At 31.6% G+C, this 19899-nt stretch overlaps 1 protein-coding gene across 1 annotated transcript in view; it reads right to left on the bottom strand.

The window, feature by feature from the left end:
• Window positions 1-385: 385 nt before the first annotated feature.
• Window positions 386-19899, bottom strand: part of LOC123699160 (mucin-5AC) — a 42459-nt gene continuing 22945 nt past the window's right edge. The window contains exons 2-10 of the mRNA XM_045646055.1: window positions 12326-12552; window positions 3588-6435; window positions 3262-3500; window positions 3065-3141; window positions 2613-2979; window positions 2397-2527; window positions 2164-2313; window positions 1909-2066; window positions 386-1678 (exon numbers count right to left, since the gene is read on the bottom strand). Coding sequence (XP_045502011.1) covers window positions 1549-1678; window positions 1909-2066; window positions 2164-2313; window positions 2397-2527; window positions 2613-2979; window positions 3065-3141; window positions 3262-3500; window positions 3588-6435; window positions 12326-12401 — 4176 coding nt within the window. The 5' untranslated portion in view covers window positions 12402-12552 and the 3' untranslated portion in view covers window positions 386-1548. The remainder of the gene's footprint in view (window positions 1679-1908; window positions 2067-2163; window positions 2314-2396; window positions 2528-2612; window positions 2980-3064; window positions 3142-3261; window positions 3501-3587; window positions 6436-12325; window positions 12553-19899) is intronic.

Genomic DNA, 19899 nt, shown 5'->3' on the forward strand with positions numbered 1-19899 from the left:
AAATTTAAATTTGGAATTTAATTGCCTTTCTTTTCATATTTACAAGAGTAAAGCGCGTCACACACGATGGTCACACACGGTGAAGATACTATAATATTTTATGTTATTTAAATGACCCGAAATTATGTGGGTCATTTGTAACAGGATGGCGGTTCTACAGGGGTCTTAGGTACGCAATGACAAAAAGAAAAATGATGGTCAGAACGCTGATACCGGATACCTTTAGATACTATAACGTTTTATATTAGAGTATCTTAACATAAAATATTATAGTATCTTAACGATTAAAATAATTAACTTTATTTTAATTATTGAAAAACATTTTTCATATAAATACGAAGTGATGTTTCAGGAAGAGGATTTTAGGGTTAAAAGAAACAAATCATTTTCATTACATATATCTATATTGATTATCTTAATATATAATTTGTCACTTACTATTTAATAATAATTAAATTAAAAGACTACATGTACAAAATTTTTTATATACAAGAACTTTCATGCAGTTACACATTCGATAGTCTAATCGTATTCTAATAATGTTTTCATATAATATCTATAATACTAGACAATCATTGCGTAAATTCCAAAACATTTTATGTCATTAAATATTAAAATAAAAAAGTATACCTTACATAGGTTGTATTCGAAATGTTTATAATTTAACGATACCTACTATACAGACATCGGCGAAAGGAAAAGAGTTGATGAATATTTAATTAAATCAACAGAAATGTTTGCTCAAATACCCAGTGCATTGGAAATGATAATTATTATTTTAAAACATTAATGAATACGGTTGTGGTGGCGCGTAATTGGCAGTAAGCCACCCACAAACGATGTAATCATGAGGTTCCAATATCAACACTATATTTACACACGCTATCGAACATTTGGCACAAAAATGCGTTTCACGCTCTCACACTGTCCACAGTCACTACTACGGGTTCTGAGCAAATATAGGTATGCAGAGTTATCTACATAAATTCTCTATAGTTTCTCCTAATAAGATTGACTTAAAATATTGGTGAGTTCTTATTTTAGTTATTTACATCTCACAATCAGTCGCAAATGTTTACAATTTGGCAGATCAAAATCCCTTCATAGATTCAATAAAATACATGCAATACTATATCCGTCTCGTTAATAATTAGTATAGGGTATACCTTTGGCCATTCAAACAAGCACTGCATGACTATGATAGTTACATTAATAATAATCTTATAGAAACACTGATTGATGTGGCACTAGTCGTATATATTTCGCAGTAAAATCTAATCAAAACTTTAAATTCTATCAAAAACAAGCGATGTACATAAAAATTAGATTCTGCAGCAATAAAATAAATAGCATATCTACTTCACAACCAGTTACTGATGCTAAGCTTGGTACACTGGTTCACTAAACCATTCGCTGTATGAGCGTACCAAGCTTAGATACGAGATGATTTCTACATAATATGAATGAAATCTATGCTATTATATATTTGAGGTTTTAGATGATATTGTCAAAAGAGTTTAATTTGGGTTAATTGAACTTGTCAAAATTCTAGAAGTTGCTATCGTATTCGGAGCGACGTCTCGAATAGTGCGACCTAGGAGTGGGATACTCTCCCGTGTAACCGTACACCTGGGATCCCGCGCCGCCGGTCTGCCCGTAAATTTGAGACCCGCTATATCTGGAAAAAATATTAACGCTTCATAATAATTCACACAACAAAGTCGGCACACACATTACATCAATTCTATTTATTAAGTTTTTTTTTGTATGTAATAGGTAATAATTAGAAATGCAGTAAGTTCGGTTTGATTTTATTATAGTTGATGTTATTGTCCCTCGTAATGATATTAGTTAATTTGTTTGTAAAATAATTTATCTGCTTGAGCGGGATTAATGAATTCTATTTACCCGTAGCCGTTTCCCGTAGCTCCATATATTTGCGAGCCCCGCCCAGAATCTGCTGTATAATGCTGCATGTACTTCTGGAGTTGCGGTGTCCACTCCGACCGCCAGGAGTCACCTGGGTTGGGATACGCTAATTGTTCTATGAAGGCAGTTGACATGCGCTGAAATAAACAAGGACAAAATTAATATTATTCAACTTATAGCTAGATCTCAACTTTTTGTATGTAAGCATAAGTTTTTAAGAAAATCGAAGCTTACCTTTCCAGATGGTAAGTAAGGTAGTTCCCTTTCCTTCATTTGGTGCATATCATCGTAGCCACCCATGTGGCTTTTATCCAACTCCCGTAACATATCTTCGCTCAAAGGTATTGGTTGTTTTGTCTTCGTGCTCTTCTGACGATTTACAAGCTAAACAAAAAGTTGAATAAGAATTATTGTAAAAGAAGCTTTAACGGACTCTGATTGAAAATATTATTTTATAAAATACGTACCACTGTGACGCCAAAGATTACCACGAAAAGTAGTGATGCCAAGGCTATTACTATAACAGCTATACCCCACTGTGGAAGCAAGGATTCCTCTTCAGGTACTGCTACCGTTGGTTCTCCTCGCTTAGGCAACACTAAAATAATATACGTCATGAAATATAATTAATTGGTTTTAATAATTATTAACTATAACTAGTAATAAATACATTTCCTACTTACCAATAAATTCTGTATATGCTGGATCCATCACAAATTTGCCAATTTCTAATTTTCCAGCGGATTTATCAATATTTTTAGTCATTTGTTTATTACTCTTCCCCAATCTTTCTTCGTCAGGTTGGTCCCCTTGCATTTCGTCTGGGTCGAAACTAGGCTCGGGTTCTTCAGATTCCATTACAGATCCTGATTTTGCTTCATGAAGGGATTTATGGAAGAGTGTTTTCAGTTGCACCGTGTCAACTTTCTCTCCAATAGTATTCAACTCGATAAAATAGTCGACAAGCACGGACCCCTCACTGAATCCATCTATTCGTATTCCCTTATACCATTTGCTAAGCAAATCGGACTTTGAGTAGACAGAGTTAAGCTGTGAAAATAAAAGTACAATTAAATTGTATAATTTAATAAAATCACTTATGTACTAAGTTGTGATTAATGCATTTAATGCTTACCTCATCTTTAACATCTTTAGCCAATTTTTGCCACTCTTTGGTATGTTGGTCTAGTAATTCTGGAACCCATTTCACTCCTGGAATAAAAAAAGTATATTAAAAAAAATGTCTTCATTAAATCATTATTATTTATTTATTTATTGATTTAATTAGTTTCTAGTAAACTAAGTTATGAGCCAATGTCTTATTAACCATACCTGAAACAATTTTAATTGTCGCCGCAATATCACATTCCTGACGACATACACCAGGAGTCGTTGGTGTTGGAGGCGCGGATGTAGTCGTTGTTGTCGATATAATGCGTCGTGTTGTTGAAGCTGTGCTTATTTCTACCATTGGTGTAGTAGAGGTGGCGTTTCTTTGTAATTCCAGCAATCGTTCAATTGAAAATGGTGTTGTAGACGGAGAAGGCCATCCAGTGAATTCTGTTGAAGCCCTGAAAATTGAAGTTAAATTAATAATCAATTCATTTAATTTATATCAGTACAAAGAATATAAATTGTATATGTCTATAATTAATTACCTTGTCGGCCAGCCTTTCTGGATTTTAGGAGTAAATGGTTCTGGGCCCAAACTCGATTTTTGAGTTGTAGTTTTTCTTGTATTTTTACCTCCAGGTCTCGAAGGGAAAACTACTTTGAAACTTCCGGGTGCTTTAGTCGTCGGTGATGGAGTAGAGGGTTCTTCTGATGAATTTGGGTTAAATCCAGGAGGGAGTAAATTTGAAATATCAGCAACAATAAACTTTTCTAAGGGAACTTTTTCTTCTGATTCACTACTATTTAGTTTAAATCCTGGTGGTAAAAGAGCTGTTATGTCTACGGGAACCGCTTTAATGGGAATATTAATATTTGCTTTAGGTTTTACTGTGGTCGTAGTTGCTGATGTATTTAATTTGAAACCTTTTGGTAAAAAGGCAGAAATGTCTACTTTTTCAATATTGCCAATTATGTCATCTTTACTTTTAGATGTTTCTTCAGATGCCGTTGGTTTATAACCAGGGGGTAACAATTTACTAAGGTCATCTTTAATAATTTTTTTCGATGAATCATCTTGTGTCTTTTCTTTTGGTTTGTATTCTTTAGGTAATAAAGATTTATCATCTAAAATGATAACTTTGTTTTTGGAACTAATTCCAGAAGAACGTCCCTGGGTACTGTTTATGATAATACCTTCAATTAAGGGTGCACTGGTTGTTGTAGTTGTAGTTGATGTAGTAGTAGTTGATGTCGTAGTTATTCGCTTATCTTTATATGATTGCCTAGATTTGAAACCAGGAGGTAATAAACCAGATAAGTCGTCCATGACAGTAACAAATGATGGTTTCTTTTTTGGTTTGGGCGTTGTTGATGTACTTACACGCGGCGTAAATTTTTTAATCAAAACTGGTAATGGTTCTGGAGCAGATTTTTCTGTGACAGTAGTGAACTGTGTACTTTTCAATGTAAATACATTTACGGGTGATGGAGATGTTGTAGTAGTTGTAGATGTGGGTGTTGATTGTTCAGATGTTGTCTCTTGTATTAGTTCTATGTTCTTGTTTTCATTGTCAAGGTTACCTGAAAGTACAGCGCTAGATAGTTCAGACTGTATGCTATCTAATTTGTCATTTATATTCTCCGTTGATGACGATGAATGTGATATATCTTGTTTAGGATTTTCTGTTACTGTATCATCGTCATCTTCACTTTCTTCATCATCTGCAATAACTTGTTTCTTTTCTTCTTGTTCTACTGTAGGGAACGGTAAAAATCTGGCCCCTGAAACACTGCGGCTTGTTTGAACAGATGCTACAACAATCCAACTCTCTGTCGTAACAACTGTGTCGTTATTATTGTCATCAATTATCATTGGTGTCGAAACCAACTTAGTCTTTGGCGTGGGTGGATAAGTTACATCTGGTATTGAAATGGTTCCATTAACAACACTTTTAGTAGTAACGACCGAAACTACTTCTTGTCCTAAAATAGAAGGAGGCTCAATTGAAGAAAAGTCCTCATTTGAAGAAGTATATTTCAGTCTTGGTGGTGTTGTCTCATTTGTTGATCCCAAATCCGTTTGATCTATATTGGCAGTGTCAGTAAATTGTTTAAAATTATCATCCTTTACCAACGATCTGTTTGAATTCATTTCTAAAACTTCGTAAGATTTTGTATTATTTACTTTTATCTCAGAAGATTTTTCTACTGTGTCATCTTCTGTTGAGTCATATTCATCATAAATATCAGTGATGTGTTCATCTGATGTAGACGATGCTGGTGGTTTTTGTGTTGTGTGGTTGGTTTCAAAGTTTTCATCAACATATTCATATTCGTACTCTTCTTCACTATTTTCTTCTTCCCCTCCTTCAAGATCGTCGTTGTTATTTTCGTAGCTACTGTTTGGTGGTTTTTCCGTTGTTGTTGATTTATTAGATGGAATTGTTACCGTCATCAAAGAGGATACTTTTGGAATGTTATCGATATTCATTGACGTTGCATCTGGTTTGCTATCATCTGTTTCTGTGCTACTATTTGATTTTATCACTTCTACATCAAAAGATTCATGTGAATTTTTCATTAGTTCTCTAAACGAACTAATATCGCTAATATCATCTTCTAATAATGGCTCAATATCTAGTAATGATTTAAATTCAGTTGAAGGACCACGATAAAGACTTGGGCCTGCTGTATTATCCTTTCTAATAGGTTCATTGAGGATATTAGGCTTTCCAGTCGACACCGGTCTATCAAAGTGTGAAAATCTGGCTGTGTTAGGTTTTATAATTCTCTGCTTACCACCAAGCTTCGTTGGATTAAATGTAGTTACTTTGTGGTGATCGAAAATGTCATGATCATCATTATCGATATCATCACCATGCGATATGTGGCCGCTTTGACCATTACTCTTTAAACTGTTTCCATCAAAAGGAATATTCTTGAACCTATTATTTTGTAGGTAGTCTATGTCGGGGTTATTTATTGTGATTTGCCCTAGAAATGTTTCTGGCTTTGACGGATCATTCTGATATGCAACAGAATGTATCTGAGAAGTTTCCGGTTTTTTCGTAGAAGCTGGATGTACTAATTGGAAATTATAGGGCAGAGCCGGTCGAAATCTCTGTCGTTGACTCGGTGGAAATTCTGGTTGATTGAGGTAATATTGAGAACCAGACTGACTTCTTCCCGTTGGTAGTTGAACAGGGGAAGGATTTTGATTATAATTTGGGCTTGGGAATCGAACGTGCCCATCATTAAAGTTGTTTTGTTGTGCCGTGGGCGTAATTCTAAAACTGTCATGTTCATAAAACGTAGAAGGTCGATTATTTGAAAATATAGGCGGTTGAACTTGAGCAAAGCTTCTTTCTGGTGTGTAGTAAAAGTCATTTTCATCTGAAAAAAAGAAAAATAAACTCATTTTATTTGTCACTTATTTGCTTTCTTATTACTTATTTATTTAAAACTAGCTTTCTAACCACGGTTTCGCCCGCACAGTCAAAGAAAAAACCCGCATAGTTCCTGTTCCCGTGGGATTTCCGAGATAAAACCTATCCTATGTCCCGGGGTAAAAAGTAGCCTATGTCCTTTCTCGGGTATCAAAATATCTCTATACCAAATTTCATGCAAATTGGTTCAGTAGTTAAGGCGTGATCGAGTAACAGACAGACAGACAGAGTACTTTCGCATTTATAATATTAGTATGGATAATCTGTGAATCACATTGCTATTAAAGAAATTAAAATTTATAAAAATATAACTTCGCAAATTTTGGCTATGCCAAATATATAAAAGAATGTTTTGTCTAACGTTATGATAAATGCGAGCAGAGTTAAGGTATATTGGACTACGCAATCTTCCATAACCTTATGTTATTTTTCTGAGTGATCTCGTATTATGACGCGGTCGGGATAAATTGCTCGGCAAGATAATCTCGAGAAAATTACTTTCTTGTGGATCATATACCTAATTAAGAACGTCGATGCTCGACAACGCTGAGTGTAATGGAAAATCGATTTAATATTACTGTGCTACTTAATGAAGTACTACATTCGTTGCTTAGAGTAAAAGAAACATAATATAATTAACTATGATATTTAAAACAAGTATAAAAATAAACAGAGAAAAGAATAATAATCTTATTATAAACTAATTCTGTTGGCTTTTAGGTTGGATCATAATATACATGAAAATTTAAGTTATATTCATAAAAACCTTCAAACGAGCCATCACAGCTTAAGCAAAGCACAAATAATAACCTAATATTTCATAGTCAATAAATTATAATAATATTGTTCATCTAGAATATCTGCATGTACGAGTATCATAACACTTTGTCGGTCGTACCATAAAATATGAACACTATGACAAGTTTATAACCGAACTTTTAACAGCCTATACTAAAAGCCCCATTTCGATATAATCCCCCATAAGGAAGTAATGGTAATGCTATACGAGTTAATATTATGTTTCCTGTAAGGGAGTAAACATAGGAGGCGTAATAAACAACGCTCAATATTACCCCAGCAGATTGTTTTTACAGAGATAACACATTATTTCTGCGTAGATGTTGAAATAAAGCAATTAACATACAATGAATATTAATATGATTATATATATGTTTATGTTTAGTTTATTCTGTGGATTTCGTTCTAATTAATTGATAGCCTGAGTTTAACGCTGGAGGATTATCTCGAGTAAATCTCAAGGGATATATCTAATTGTTCCGCAAATTTGGTTTCACTTTGATTACTATATTTGTTTGCTGATTAACAAATACAATTTCACAGAAAATTAGGTTTTGAAACTTTGTAATGCTTGGATTTTCTACAACGTATAAATTCAACTGTACGGTTACCATTATTGTACTAGTTTTATTATTATAAGTTATTTATTAGTTTCTAAATGTGTAGTAATTGGAAATATAATCATTCCTGCGACAAAGAAGTCGACTTCTAATTATTATTGACCTATTTTTGGTGATATGAAAACATTTACATTTAATACAAACATTCTTTTTCGATAAAGAAGAAAAATAGGTCAATTTACAACAATCGAAGCGGGCATCTTCTGAAACTGTTTTATTTTGTCAATTTCTCAAGGAACTTGATTTAACATCGATATGACAGTGGGAAATGGACCGCATAGATAAGTAAACAATGACTTGAATTAATTAGTGTTATATCTATATAAAAATATTGTTTGTTGTTAAAATATTTATTTTATTAAAAATCTCGTCCCTACTTAAACAATGTAGTGATGAGACATAGCCATAACCAACACCAACATTTTCATTTTGTTTAATCAAAAATAAATACACACAGAAAATTCCAATACCCTAAATTGACAGGTCCCATAACAAAAACATATAAACGAAGAAATACACAATATATTTGACCTATTGCAGTATATTTTGAGTCTTCAACACTGTTAAATTTCCCCCGGGAAAAGTTCAGTATCCTCATTGGATGTCAAACTGTCACATAATATAATAGACTTGTTTGATGTTGTGGATGTCCAGGGCCTTAAGAATTTCTTTGTTTATATTTAATCTTTTTTGTTTTGTTCGACAGTTGTTTTCGTAAGGTAAATAAGAAATATTGAATAGAATAATTGTTTGATCTATCTTTTAATAGATTATTTATTGAAGTTGATAGAAAATGAAATACTTTCAACTTTGACTTGAACTTGGAACTCAGCTCTTCTTCAGTTGTAGAGGCATGTCATTCAAAAATGATCAGATTTAAAATATTACATTTAATATTAGATACATCTAATATAATCTATAAGGCCTATATCTATAATCTATATGACAATATGTTTATCATTTTCATACGGGAATTTTCAGAGCTTTTTCTATGAAATTAAAAATTGTATACAGTCAAGAAAAAAGGAAAATTAATAACAATTTTATGAGCAGCGTATTTACGAGCTATTAAAAAATTGGTAGTTAATTGTTTGCTGAGTTTTGGTTAAAATATCTTAATGAATTATAAATTGGTAGCAGATCGTAAATCAGAGGTAATTAAGCAGATGTTACGAGGGGCGAGCTTGCACGTGATGTTTGTTGGGACCCAAAAGGGGTTTATATTATGCAGGGTGTGGTAACGGCAAACGTTATAATGAAGTTTTTCCTAATGAGCTTTTAGCATATATCACGATTATAATTTCATATTTTGTTTTTATGTTTGTAATGTCTCATTAAATAGCTTTATAAATTCTAAGAGACATTTAAGTTATCTTAACATGTAAAAACTAAAGTAATCAATTACTATAAATTATATTTATGAGAATTGTATTATAGACCGAATCTTTCTAATAGTTAAGGGAAATAATCAATGTAAATAATTGATTGACAAATTCGTTGTGAAAGCGTAACCAATACACTATGCGGGTAAGCAAAATTCAAACTAACTATGTAAGCACTGAGATGTTGAAGTTATATAATATTTGGACGTTTTTATTTAATGTTCAGCTTCTAGGTCGGTACATGATCCCCGTTCATCCCCAATTAGGGAGGCGCCTCACGTACACACCTCCGCAAATGTTTGGGAACACTACGACTCATAGTTCACATGGACTTATGGAACGGTATCTGAAGCTTCTGTGATTTAAATGTCTATTCCGTTTTGTACGAAATTTAATAAAGATTTATCTTATTGTGTGTAACTGTAATAAATTAATGTTGTGTTCTATTATAGCAAAAAAGAATTTTGATAATAACATTGGTATGATAATTATAATGATCAATAAGTAGTCAGCAAACAAAATTCTGAGCATGTATCGAGTATCGACACAATTCTCTCTCTCTTTAGAGGAAAGTACCTATTACGTAATGTGAAAGAAAATTATATGTATCAGTATAAATATGTGTACCAGTACGACATATAAAATTTAGTCGGTCTTATTTTGGAAGAAATACTACAAAATTGCGTTTTTAAGTTAGGTAATTAATATTAATGCTGTCATGAAAAACCAATTTACATTACCCATATTAAACTGACGTTAAGTATTATACCTCTACATAAAGCATGATAAATACGACATCGTCCTTCATACGATAAGTAAAGGGGATAGGTGCTCAAAACCATAATCCATGCCCCGAATCCCAAACCCAAACTTTTTTTTGGAATTGCTTGTATTATTATCGTATCTTCAAGAGAAATGATTTTTCAAATAATATAAAACAAAACCTGCTTCGAATGTAATATTCATAAATAAAGTCGAAAACTATCCATTTCGTACTTTATGCTGACACTTTCTATGTAGTCAGGTTAGAATAAACTTGTAACTTGTATAAGGCAATGTAGCACTGCGAGCTAAGCTGACTATGGATTTATTAAAATGTATTTACTTATGAAAAAGTATTAAGGAATTAAGCGTGAGAAAATTATTATAGACTAGCTGTTCCTTTCGGTGTTATTTACACATAGCGTAACACTTGAATAAGTTATTTAATTTTGGTCAATGTGTGCCAAATATTTACCGTGATTGACGCAGAACATGTTAATAAACTTTCACATACAAAAATGCTATGATGTAACGTGGTATTTTAATATTTGGTTTGATAGACTCGAACGTAAAGCAACTCCAATTGATTTGTATATAGAGAGTAGGTATTTACTATTTATGTTCGTGGGAACTTTATTGTAAAGTTGCGTTGAGTTTATATTTCATTTATTTCTATATAAGTAAGTAGTTTTTTATTTTATTTTTCTTTACATAATTATGTATATATGTCAATGAATTTGGGAGTAATGGAAATTATGTATTCTATTTATTTTACGAAAATAACTGAGTATTCATATATGAGTGTTACTGGTGACGTCTGATTAACAATTTGAAAGCATTGATAGCGTAGCTTACAGTGCTGCAATAGGATGGATGAACATATTTTATAATAAAAGCATGCTTTTGTCCCGTCGTGTGGTATGCAAATGCAAAGTAATGTTTTCTATCTTTTATAAACACACTATAAAATATGGGAAAAGTGAGCTAAAATAACAAAAGTCAATTATTTAAGTATCTACGGTATCTACCTATACCTAGTTTTATAGAATAAAATAAAATAACAATGTTCTCATAAACTTTTTTAATATCTTTCTGTTCGTATATAGCTTTTTAAAAGTTGACGTTCAGCCCATTTAAGCCTACTGCCGAACTTGCTATGAATAAAAAAAAATGCTTAGGTATTATTCATGGACGTTCATTTGTTTTGTAATTAGCAAGTACTTTTTGGGATTATAAATTAGATTTACAGGGCGTGTTCACAACTCATTTTTGAATTCTTATTTCTACTTCTAAAACGTACAAAAAGTATGTCAACCAAATCATATTATGCTTGATTCGTCTTTTTAAAACCCTAATTAACACTTCAATTTCATTAAGGAAACAATTCAATCACTAGTGATCATTCCCTCAAGCAATACATCTTTAAGATGAAGGAATTTGTAACACGACAATCGATACCAATTTCCCTTTAATATAACAAGGCTCAACACTACACTAATTGCGTCATACATCACAGATCTATTTTGAATAGTACAGGCCTTTGCACGCCGTGTATGAATAGGGCTTAATTTTACGAAGCGATCACAGGCGGTCGCTGTTCGTGAGTTGGCTTTTGAATAATAAATGGAGCCAGTTAGGCGGCACACGTGGGCGATAGGCACCACCCACACTTGGCGCTTGAGCTTTTTTATTTTATAGAAAATATCCTGGAATTTTACCTTTTTGAAATTTATTTTAAGATAGGCTCATAAGAATAAACACAAATCTTGAAAGCGATTTGCTATTTGTTATAAAGGAAACATTTTGATCTGAGAAACTATTTAGTTGCTAGTTTTATCTCGATTAATTTTGTAGGTATTTATATTTCTGATATTGAAACAAATTCTTTCAATTTGCTAATAACTTATTTCTTAACGTATATAGGTAGGATAAGAGTTCCTTTTATAAATTTATTCGCAAATCAAAGTTGAGTAATTTGCTTCCCATTATGTTTGCTGGGACATTTGTATTATATTTTTCTTCAGTAAATAGGTGATCAAGTTATAATAATATCAAGATGACATATACCCCACCGCCTTCTTTTTCAATGGGTCGCACGTGTGAGCGTAAGATTTAAGGGTCTGAGGTAACATTTTTATCCGGTAGAATCTTTGACACATACAGAAAAAACTGGTAACTTTCTTGAGGAAAATTTATCAATCAAACAAGTAACAACAGAATTAAAATGTTAATAAATGCAAACAGTTTGTTTATAAAGTAAACAATTTATCCTTACCTTGACATTGTGCGTCTCTTACAATGAAGATCAGGAACGCAGCGATTGTCGCTAGTCTCCAGCGTCGCCTCCCCATTGTATTTGATTTATTTTCACCGTAACATTGATACGTTCTCAAAGTCAATAAAATATCTAATTAAAAATTCGATAGACACTTTCGATTTTCGGTCGAAGTCATTTTGGCACGGACTAGGCACATTCGTTAGGGTGGCAACATGACGTCACATCTGAAACAACATAAAACTTTTATTAAATATGGAAATCTGCAACAAATTTTGCCCGGTCGGCCAATTAGCGGGCTGGCTGTAATGAAAACGTGTCAATTGTAATTTATTTACGGGCGCTACAGAGGCAACCTGGTGCATTAATAATTTGTACAGAAAAATGTTTTTCTCGAGAAAATTTAAATTTTTAATTACGAGACGTTCTGATTTAATTAACGAATGTTAACGAGTCTGAAGGTTTATTTCGGAGTGAACATTAATATCCGAGAGTATTAAAATCTATAAAATCAATCGACAGCTTGTTCCGACAAGATTGTTCCCCGTCCTATTCCGAAAAGGTTTTATTGGAACAAATTTCATTTAAGATAAGTAGAATTGCCTGTCCCACGTAAATATCGAATTCGTATTAATCCAAAATTAGGTGCAGCCGACTTGTATCACATAACACATTCCAGTAAAGGTGCCAGGTGCTCTTAACTTCTAAGGAACTTCCTAACTCGGGAGCCACGTGATATTGGTGAACAACTTAAATGAGAGGTTGTATAGCTGTTTCGTGTTTGTCAAATACGTACTTGCATAATACAGGTTAAACCAACAAAATACAATAGAACTGAATACCTATTGGTACAGATTTTATACAACAATTTGATCTGTGGTCAAAAGTCTGTATTTTATTAAAATTGAAAATTGTACAATTTTGTCAACACTTAAAAAAGTTTTGAAAATTAAAATAGATATCAGATATAAGTTTCAAAATATATTTAAAGCTTGTAAGTCTCGGCCCAATTTATATAACGTTAACTTCAGGCCAGCTGGCGGTGTGATAGAGAACCTTCATGAACACTGGTCTCGTTTTCACCTACATTTTCTCAAATTTTCTTCTCTAGTAAATTTAGAATAATTGGTTTGGCGCGAAAGGGTGCGGGTTCGAGTCCCACCTCGTGATCAATTTTTTTCTATTCTTTATAAATTTATATAATTGAAAAAGTTTGAACTTTTAATCTAATCTCTTGTAATCTTTACTGTATAGAAACAATTGCTCTTTCGTACCAATAAATGTTTATGTCATTGACTATACGTATTGACTACAATATGTTTTTGTAATTTTCATATCTAAATTATATAAAAGACAACTTTATTATTTTCAAAACATCAGGATTATCTGCAGGATATAAATAGTGAACCCATTTGTATCTGATAAGAATTATTTGCTGTCATATTTCTTTATAAATCACGATACATAAAAAAGCAAAGACTACGCGCTGTGTGAGAAAATATAGCTTTTTCCTCGATTTATCGAGCAATTTATCCGTGTCGCGAAAGATATCTTATTTTTCGATATTGCACGAGAAAAAACTGTTCGCAAATGTAAAAATAGCAATTTGTGAATAGCCGAATATTGAGGTTTCGAGTGGATAGAGAAAATAAAGTATTCGATTTATACAGAAAGACAAACGTTCTTGATTCCCGGTTTAATATTAATGATAGCCTTGTTTCATTTTCGCAGATTTATTCACTGTGAGTTATAGAAGTGGGAAACCAGTGTACAATAAATTATCGTGAATTCATTTTATTTTTTCCATAACTCTTGGTGATCTATATACTCGTGAATTTAATAAAAACAAATAAGTGGACATTGCAACTGTATGTAGGTATTATTTGTTACATAACTGAATGTTGACTTCAATATTGACGAAACGGTAATAATAATTTATTGTAAGCTACTAAGGAGTGCGTAGAGTCTCTTCTGTATCCCCATCCAAATAGTATCTAATAAATAAAATACAAAAATTGTCGTATTTGTTCAATAAAGAGAAAACAATCACGAAAGAAAATAACTGGAGCGTTCATTTGGCGCTCTATCTATGTTTGATTTGTATTTTCAGCCTCAACAATTTGTCCAAGGGAAAAAATACCCATCTGTTTTCATCACAAATACTTTGCTTAGTAAAAGATAAATATTATTAAAATACTTAGATCACTTTATTTTTGGAATAATCTAATAATAGAATTCCATTACATAATTTTCTAATATAATAAGAAAAGATTTTTACAGAAATGGATTAATCACATTTACGGGAAAAAAAGTTTTCTTTTACATTTCATAAAAAAAATATTTTTTTTTCTCTTCTTTTTAAATATGGTAATCTTTAAATAAACATAAAGCATAGAAACATAAAAAAACTAACAATTTGGCCTACATACGCATAGCGCACGTAGTATCGTGAATTCGTGACGTGAATCAGCTATAGGCCATACATAAACGACCGATTTAACCAACAGTCGATCATTTCAATTTTCATTGATAAACATTGATTTCTTAATAGGTACAATAACTATAATAAAAACCCTATTTTCGTATACCGGAGTCAGTATTCAATAGCAGCAGAATAAATAGCAGTAGTCAGCTTTAGAAAATAATTTAAAATATAAAAAAAAGTATATTTTGAATATGACCTTTCAAAAGAAAAGTTAGCCAACGTTAAGCTCCACTTTATATGTACTGACACACTGAATTAATAATAATAACTCGGCTTTATTCCTAATCTTAGTTTCGGCTACACACTAGGTCACCGGAACGACTATTGTCGCCCGTGTCTATCGGACCTACAGCCGGCGGCATTCAGTTTGAGAAAGCGGTGCGTTCCGGCTCGTCGAACAGTTTCTCGCCAATACAAACGATATTGCTTCCAAACAGGTATCTATGCAAGCCATATGCTAAAGATTACGCCGTATCAAATCCACGGTTGACTTCACTATTAGGTAATGCTACGCACTTTTGCACTTCTGGCATATGGGTTTATCTAAGGTTATTTGTACAAAGGCTTATGACTAAGCATTTTCATAGTAGGAAAATTATATTATAAATGTTTATTTATCAAGATAATATTATATTCAATGATAAATTAGTTAAAATCCTTGGCTTGCTAAAATCCTTTAAAGTAAGGCGTATTGCGGAATCCATAAGAATGTGGGATAAATACGTTTAATAATTATTTATTAATTATCTATATAATAATATTACCTATTTCTTCTGCTTCAATGCCTTATATGACATAATAAACACAAACAGGTTTTGTACCATAAATCATCTGAATTTGAACATTTTACTTTTTTAATATCAAATTGTATCTCACATTAATATTGATGTCAAACGAGGAGTGGCTGATTTTATAATAATAATTTTATTGGAAAATTAACATAACATGATTACAATACTAGTTTATTACAACGAAATACAAAACACAATGTTAAACATTATTTTGTTAACGAACGCTGTGCTGTTAGGTTTACTTGTAAACATAATAAATAAATAAATTGTTTTTAACCCAAAATTACAAGTATTTATGGAAACAAAGAACTCTGTTTCATAGCAGATGATATATTAAACTTTATAAAGGGTCGTTGCCGTGTCGTTGAACATTAATGAATTGTTATTTTTCCTGCCTTTTGCTTCAGTACATTAGAGATCGTTTTTACTTCAATTAACCTTGAAATGAGGAAAAGTGAAGCTTTTTACTCTGTCGGGAAGAAAAGCGTGAAGCCCATTATCTCTAACAATGCGCTTATCTTCACAGATGCTTAAGAATTTTGTTTTTTAGACTTTTTACTATGCGGCTGTTGTTCTATTATGTTTGCTCACATCACGGTTAAGTGATAAACAGTTTGCATATCATTATACAATTGTTAACCTTTGCATGTATTATGTTTTTATATAATTGTATTTAATTATTTACCTTTTTATAATTTTAACGAATTATTACGATTTGTAAATTAACCAAGGGCATGTTAAATAAAAACGTTTGGCTACGTAGCTGTAATAACATTAAAAAATAATATTATCTTATTAATTAATGATGATTATCTTCATATATTAGTGTATTATTGACCTAGTAGAGCATCCGCTTTTTACGTATTATGTTTTACAAATATTAATATGGCTGTATTTATAAACGCAGTTGAAATAAATCGTTAGGTATAACGTATCTCATTCTTTACATGGTTTTTTTGAAACGTTTTATTTTATAAAAATTATCTACAGTGATGTGTTTCATAAATAAATATACTAATGCCTTATTAAGGCCTTATAAACAAACCAAAAGAATCGCAGGAAATCCATAGGCTATTTTAACATGGGTGCGTTTCAGACCTTTCAAAACACTGACGTATTTTATCAAAGCCGTTTTCATTTAAATTCATTATATACTAATGTGAAAATGTCCAGCTAACATTACAATAGAGCCCCTTCCATGTTTATATAACAATGCATACACATAATACAAGGGAACAAGTATTATTAATTAAATACAACGTGACTACGTAAAATTTATACAATTCATGTTTATACTAAAACATCATAATCTAAAATATTGGATGACAAAAGAAAATTATTGTTTGTTTTTAATCAAATTAATTTTGTAAGAATACTACTTACGTTGTTGGTATTCTTACCAAGCACAGAACAGTTTTACCATTACTATATGTATAACGTAGGGTTCATTATTTAAAATAAATAGAATAACTAAAAGTTATTTGGGCAAAGTAAATAAACGCAAATATCATGTGAACAGTGAACTCGATAAAAAATTAAATCGTTCTTCTTAATTATTGTAAATGTCGACTTAATATAGTTAAGAAACTTTTTAATCCTTGGCTTAAAAACATAGGCATCAATACCAAAGTATTTGATGATAATTAATCTAAATTGATTCTAGAAATGAGCAAACTGATTTTATCTATGTAGAGTCAGCACTAGGACCGATTTGATAGTATTAGATTCCGAATTTAATACTGTTCAGCTACTTTTGGCAGTTTCAGACTATGAGAACGTCAGCTGTCGAAATCTGTCGAAATTGAAATCGACTATAATTGTTGTAACGTTTAATGTAAAGACTGTTTTGACTTTTAAATTTAAAATAGTTTCTGATCAATCTGTGTTTCTGATTTTAAAGACTATGATGAAATAGCAGAAATAGCTTACATTTTTATAATTTTCGTAAATCAATGTTGTTTTTATTTGAGTACAATATAAAGGTTTATGGTTCATACGGTACCTAGATAATTATTTATACAGCGAGCGCGAGCGTCAAAGTTAGGAGATAAAAAGAGCACCTCAAAATCTATAAAAATCTCTCTTTGTCAAAACTCCCGGAAAACTTCCAAGTAGATGACTAGATAGTGCCAAGAACATTTTAATACGACTCAATAATTTACACAGGAAAATAAAGTAACAGTTTAATAAAAGTTACATAACTTATCGTAAAGCTTTCGGTAAGTCACGTTACACGTACCATTTAATTTGTTATTTAGTAAGAAAAGTAATTAAACAGGCTTAATTGTTAATTGCTCACAGTGACCATTACTCAATGAGAGGCTTAATTTGCATGCAAATACCACCTGAGCGTGTCTCAAGCAGATTCAAATTGGCCCCATTGTGTGGGTTATGAAACATTCTCACGGCCAGCGTATTGTCATGTGTGCCTACTGCCTGCGTCTATGCATTTTCGTCATACCTATTAATATTCAATTTTTGTCCATTAAAACCTACCTCGAAATAATCGCGTATTGTGTTGATTGTAACGTGAAAAGCACGGCCTGCATGAAACAAATAATGGTTGAATTTCGTAATTGATTGTTACAACGTATTTCTCAGTAAAACACACAAGAACATTTATCATTGTTTCCGATATTTTGCAATTGTCAATTGAAGTAGATATTTTGGGTTCGAAATACCTAAGTCATTTGTAACGATTTTACTCGCGGCTGGATGCTTAAATTTCTATTTAGCCAACAGGCGAAGGAAAATCTTGGAATAATTAATATTTAATGAATTTTCTATTACGAGGTGTAAATGTAGCGTGACTAATCGCGTTATGCTATATTGGTTAGTATGTGTTTCCGTTCTAATATTGATTTTTTTCTACTGGAGTTTTTCACCTATTGATGTTTAGATAAATATCTATACATGGAGGTATATATCTTTTCGGCTAAACCCTGAAAGTTATAAAAAGTATAGTAAAGATTAGGTATCTACATCTACTACATCTCTATTTTCCATTGCATTCCAATTTTTTTCAATTTAATAAACGTATACTTTTCTATATAGATCACCATATTAGACCCAACTTAACTCACATTTAAAAGAAATACGCTCACAATCATATTGTTTACAAAATGAGATTGGCAAGAATAACAAAGTTTATGAGTTTTGTGAGTTGGTATTGTTTTATGTCGAATAATATATGAGATTAAAGGAGGAAATATAAAATCAATTTACTACCTTATTTCGTCCATGTACTATTCGGAATCACGTTCCTTAGCAATAAGTATTTAGTTCCAATTTCGTATACCTACCTTCCTCGCTCAATATGACGAAACTATTCTAAAGTAGTAATTGAACGTAATTTGTATTGATTATCTATAGCAGTATTTCTGGTTATAAAAATGAACAAAGTAATTTATAAAATAATTGCACTGATTGTACGCGTATTTCCAGTTCAACCTGTCGTATAGTTTGTGTTTTAGTGGTCGCAACGTTATTGATTAGTGTAATACCGATGTATGCCTAATTAATGTCAGATGTACATTTTCGCATGAATATATTAATTAATACTAACTAATGCGATTAAAACAACGTCGCCATCAGCGGGATTATTGAATAATTGTGATATCGGTTAGCTTTCTATATTATGCCAATAAATGTATGCGAACATTTTAGGTTGGATATATTGTATACATATATATTATATGTATATTTAAATATTTATGTATGTATATTTAAATAATGTAAACAATATAAGTTTTTATTTATAAGTACAAATTTCTCTACATAAATCGACTCTACATCGCTTATTGAAAATCAGGATATCCAAACATCCAGTAACTTATTTCTATAAATGCTCATAGTTTCTGAATTGTTATTATTTTGTTACCAGTAAAGGTCCTTTAAAACAAATTAAACGAATTCTGCATAATATGTATTCTTTTCAATTAGGTTCTAGAAAGTAAAAGAATCTAGATTTTCTTATTTTATACTTTAACTTAATTTCATCAAATGTGACGTGTAGATAGAAATGCATATACATAATCTTTTTATGTTCAAGTAAGTACCTATGTCAAAAAATACCTTGTCCTATATCTGCTTTTCACATTCCGATTCCGAGTCTAAGGAAATCTTACGATCCTAGCATACGCGTCGTTTTATGAATACCACTGTATTTTATACACAAAAAATATGTTTTATTTTATGTTTAAAAATATAGGAAAAATATTCTGATATTTTTCCTGATAGGAAATGCTATTTGAAAGAAAATATTTCCGATTTCCTAGACGTTTTACGTAATGGAATTA

The sequence above is a fragment of the Colias croceus genome, chromosome 2, assembly GCF_905220415.1.
Source record: "Colias croceus chromosome 2, ilColCroc2.1".
NCBI classification, from domain to species: Eukaryota; Metazoa; Arthropoda; class Insecta; order Lepidoptera; family Pieridae; genus Colias; species Colias croceus.